At 42.7% G+C, this 4,950-nt stretch overlaps 1 protein-coding gene across 1 annotated transcript in view; it reads right to left on the reverse strand.

Annotated features, from left to right (window-relative positions):
* Positions 1-225: 225 nt before the first annotated feature.
* dennd2b (DENN domain containing 2B) overlaps positions 226-4,950 on the reverse strand; it is a 112,858-nt gene continuing 108,133 nt past the window's right edge. The window contains exons 14-16 of the mRNA XM_084308247.1: positions 4,071-4,313; positions 2,685-2,771; positions 226-817 (exon numbers count right to left, since the gene is read on the reverse strand). Of these exons, the coding sequence (XP_084164373.1) occupies positions 783-817; positions 2,685-2,771; positions 4,071-4,313 (365 nt within the window). The 3' untranslated portion in view covers positions 226-782. The remainder of the gene's footprint in view (positions 818-2,684; positions 2,772-4,070; positions 4,314-4,950) is intronic.

The following is a 4,950-nucleotide window of genomic DNA, read 5'->3' on the forward strand; positions in this document are numbered from 1 at the left end:
GTTACTCTAGGGAAAATAAGTCTGAGTTAGCTGGCTTCATCAAAAAGTTTCATTGTAATTTCACAAAATGTCACTGTATCAAAACAATTAAAAAAATGTATAATAAATACAAAATAGTTATAGGCAAGTTACGTAATGGATATATGTTTTAAGCATCACAGCATTCCCGAATAATCATCGAATCCAAGCATTTGAAGTCATTATGTCTGATGTCATTAATTGAAATAGTTTGTTTTTGTTTATTTTTTTACAAAAAGACTGTACGTTTTGAACATTTACAATCATTCTCTTCATTCTGTTAATGCATGTACAAATCACGACAGACAAATGAGCAGGGTTTACAGCTTTCAAAACAAGAGACCAAGGTTGATAACACAAGGAAATAAAACAAAATCAAAATGAATTATCACATGTACACCTTCCTCCTGTTAACTCGCACTCGCTCACACATTCTGATCGGATTTTCTTCCCGCAAGCATACTTTGACATCAGTGGTTACTCCAAGGCTCACGCATTCTGTACCATCCTACCATCATCACTAACACAGCCCTCGTGAGGTACTATACAACTGAGCACATCTACACCGTAGGGCATCACAGCCAGTTTACAATACAATATGTACACTTTTTCAACAAGGTTATTTTGACAAGACAGATGCACGGGCGAGAATCGTCATGATATGGAGACTTTTTCTTTTTTTGGACAGGGTTTGGGGGTTTTGTAGTAGGTCGCCGAGCACGATGTGACACTCTGGGTGTTTGGAGAGCGGCAGCGAATTTCTCTCAGTTCTTTTTATGAAGGAACTTCATTTTACTCCCTGGAAAATAAAGAAAAATGCACGTCATATAAATAGACAAAACATGACGCATGCGATTGTTACTAATGCAGCGTTTCTGGAATTTCGAAAAGGGGCATTCCACTGAAATAGATTTTGAGTTTGTAAATTCTGCAAAAGTAGACATTTCCCCTAAAACTTGACAAGAGTTTGGAGTTGTAAGCTCCCAAAGGAAGGGAAATGACATCATCAAATCACACCGCCTGAGATGATTGACAGAGGATTTTATAGACAGTCAACAGTTGACATAAATATATATATAAAAAGAAATTATGATGATGTTGATGCAGGTGAGCAAACATGAATGTTCGTAAAACCTTCTTTCAACCATCTCAATCAATGCAATTCGATGATGTCATAGGATTGCATTTTTCTTTGTGGAACACCCCTTTAAAAATCAAGGCGTTACAAGGCTGTGTTTAAATCCCATTTCCCAGAAGGACATTTTAAATCTATTTTATAACATGTAGATAGTGTAGGGAATGGTTCAGGTTAGGGTTAAGGTAAAGTCATAAAATTATGACGTTACGGCTTTGCGGCTTGGTAGAAAAGTAACAACCCCCATCAAGACGCTTATTGCTTAATAACAGCGGAGCAGTGCTGCCGTTGCTTCCGCGTTTTCCCTGATTGGCTGCGACACGCCCCGCGGCAGGCGCGGCAACCGCAGAGCGGAGCGGCAGAGCTTGCGGCATTATGTAACCGCCCTAATCCGCCATGATTTTCATTCGGCGCTCAGCTCACCTGGCAACGCAGCGGTCGTGCGGTCCTGCGGTCCGTTGTTGACAAGTTCGAATCCCATCAAATTTTTTTTTTAACGTGATTTTTTTTTTTAACGTGTATTCTTTCGCCGGTTAAGGTTAGGCATGGTTAAGGTTAAGGTTAAGGTTAGGCATTGTTTCGGAGTTGGTTAAGGTTAGAACGGTTAAGTTTAGGCGCTGTTAAGGAGCTGGTTAAGGTTAGAGTTTGTCTTAGAGAATGGCAATATTCTTTCTATGGTTAAGGTTAAGGTTAGGCATGGTTAAGGTTAAGGTTAAGGTTAGGCATTGTTTCGGAGTTGGTTAAGGTTAGAACGGTTAAGTTTAGGCGCTGTTAAGGAGCTTAGAGAATGGCAATAGACAGCCTATTTCCGCACTGCCGCTCTCCCGCGTTGCCGCGGTCACATGGTCAAATTGTCACATTCTTGCACTGCTCCGCTGTTAAAAAGTAACACGCCATCAAGACGTCCTTCCAGGTGATGGGATCTAGTCACTACCGTATTATAATGAACAAAACAAAAGCTCAGTCCAGTAGACCACCCACTTTCAAAACCACTCTCAAAGAGCACCTACGAGAAACTGCAATTCGAAACTGGCCCCTGTAAATGTCCTAACGCAACCCCCTCCAATGTACAATAAATGTCCTATTAAAGCCAATAATACACAAGACCCTCTTCTTGGGACCAAGTAAGGTTTCGTCGATAATCCAATGTACAGTTAACCCCCCCCCCCCCCCCACCCCACCCCACCTACCAACCTCCTACCTACCAACCTCCTCCAATGTACAGTTTCTTCGTCAAATGTATATACTCTCTTTTTTAGACTCTTCTTGTATCACAAACAGTACTGTATTTGTAAATCTGGTATGTCATAAATGTATAGATGTAGCAGTACTGTCTATCTGTATGTCGTGTATGTCATATATGTTATGATGAATTGAAAATGGGGGACCCTGATGTAAACAAGACGAAAGTCTTTCTCTGGTCTGCATCCCCTTAACAATTGTGTGTATTGAGCTGTACTGTATTGTACCCATTCTGCAATCTGTTAATACAATTTTCAATCAATCAATCAATCAATCATAGAAAACTCACCCAGGCCTTTGAGGAACTTGTTGACCCCACTCTGCTCTGTGTCGGGCAGCTCCTCCAGGTACTGGTCTACTCTCTGCTCAAAGAGGCCTGTCAGAACAACACCAGCTCCAATCAGGACACGTGACGGATATTCCAAAGGTCCTACAGTCTGTTTAGTTTAGTTTATTAAGATCCACAATTAGCTAAAGCATTGCAATAGATATTATTCCTGGGGTCCACAAAAAACGTACATTGTGACCGTGCAACATAATACTGACATCATAACATAATGTAAATACAAGTAATTAGGACATAGGACTAGTACACACACACACACACACACACACACACACACACACACACACACACACACACACACACACACACACACACACACACACACACACACACACACACACACACACACACAAGATAAGCTCCAATATACAATAATCCAATATACAATAATCAACTATGTGAAATAGCTTGTGAAGCTTGTGAAGTATACTTAACATTTACATTAACATTTTACTTAACTGTACACAACCATGCATGTGTTCATATACATGTATGCCTAATTTAACAGCTAACTAAATTGATACATGATGTGAAGTATGTCAAGCATCACTGTTGAAGTAACCTTGTCTGCCTAAGAATCGACGTACAACTTCTGCCCACTAGAGGTCAGTACAGAGCTGAGATCACAGGGGGTGGAGTGACATAACATCTACAGGGCAGTGAGAGTCTGGCGGGGGTGTAAAGTACTTGAGTAATTGTACTTCGTTACAATACTTAAGTAGTTTTTGGGGATTTTTACTTTACTTGAGTATTATTAGGTTTGTATACTTGTACTTTTACTCAATTACATTTCAGAGAGAAAAAAAACATACTTTTTACTCCTTACATTTAAAATGCAGACCTACAAAGTACAAAGTACAAATCTCGCAGGTCCAACAGTTTTAATTAGTATATTTGTTTCTCTGGCCGAACGAACGTTAACGTTATTAATCCTGCGTCCGCACTTTATTTAAAAACAGCCAATCAAATACCCATCAATGGAAAATTAACTCGCCCATACCCATGCTGATTGGTCCTTGTGCAAGACTAGAAAGCGGGGATCTTTCATTAAACACCTGCTATCAGAAGAATAGACAGTCAGAGTGACAAGCTACAGAAGATGGCCACAAATGATAGTACGAGTGATGAAGAGGACGAGACGGAACATTTCATCGCCCCGGAATAAAAAATAGTTTTTACTTTTACTCAAGTGTGTTTTTAGCCAGATACTCTGACTTTGACTTGAGTACGATTTTGAGACGGTACCCATACTTTCACTTAAGTATAATGTCTGGGTACTTTTCACACCCCCTGTCTACAGGGGCAGTAAGAGGCAAGAGGGTCTGGTACCTTTCGCCCGGCACTTCCTCAGCTCCCGGTCCTGGATGAACCCCGAGAACATCTGGGACTCCATGAACACCCCCAGGAAGCGCCGGATGCTCTTGGAGGCCACCGACTTGCGGAAGGCGTCCCGCTGGAAGAGGCGCTCGCCGCCGCGCTCGCCCTGCGTGAGGAACAGGGAGTAGTGGCCGATGGTCTCCAGGAAGAAGCGGATGAAGCATTCTGACACCAGGTTGTTTAAGGAGTTGCACTCTGCGTGGGATCACAGGAGAAAAGGATCGGTCACTGACACGGTCATAACAAAGAGGACTCCTAGCGTCAGAGAGGATCGGTCACTGACACTGTCATAACAAAGAGGACTCCTAGGCGTCAGAGAGGATCGGTCACTGACACTGTAATGACAAAGAGGACTCCTGGTGTCAGAGAGGATCGGTCACTGACACGGTCATAACAAAGAGGACTCCTAGGCATCAGAGAGGATCGGTCACTGACACGTGACACGGTCATAACAAAGAGGACTCCTAGCGTCAGAGAGGATCGGTCACTGACACTGTCATAACAAAGAGGACTCCTAGGCGTCAGAGAGGATCGGTCACTGACACTGTAATGACAAAGAGGACTCCTGGTGTCAGAGAGGATCGGTCACTGACACGGTCATAACAAAGAGGACTCCTAGGCATCAGAGAGGATCGGTCACTGACACGTGACACGGTCATAACAAAGAGGACTCCTAGCGTCAGAGAGGATCGGTCACTGACACTGTCATAACAAAGAGGACTCCTAGGCATCAGAGAGGATCGGTCACTGACACGGTCATAACAAAGAGGACTCCTGGTGTCAGAGAGGATCGGTCACTGACACGGTCATAACAAAGAGGACTCCTAGGCAT

This window comes from Notolepis coatsorum, assembly GCF_963971535.1.
Source record: "Notolepis coatsorum genome assembly, chromosome: 2".
In the NCBI taxonomy this organism is placed as follows: domain Eukaryota; kingdom Metazoa; phylum Chordata; class Actinopteri; order Aulopiformes; family Paralepididae; genus Notolepis; species Notolepis coatsorum.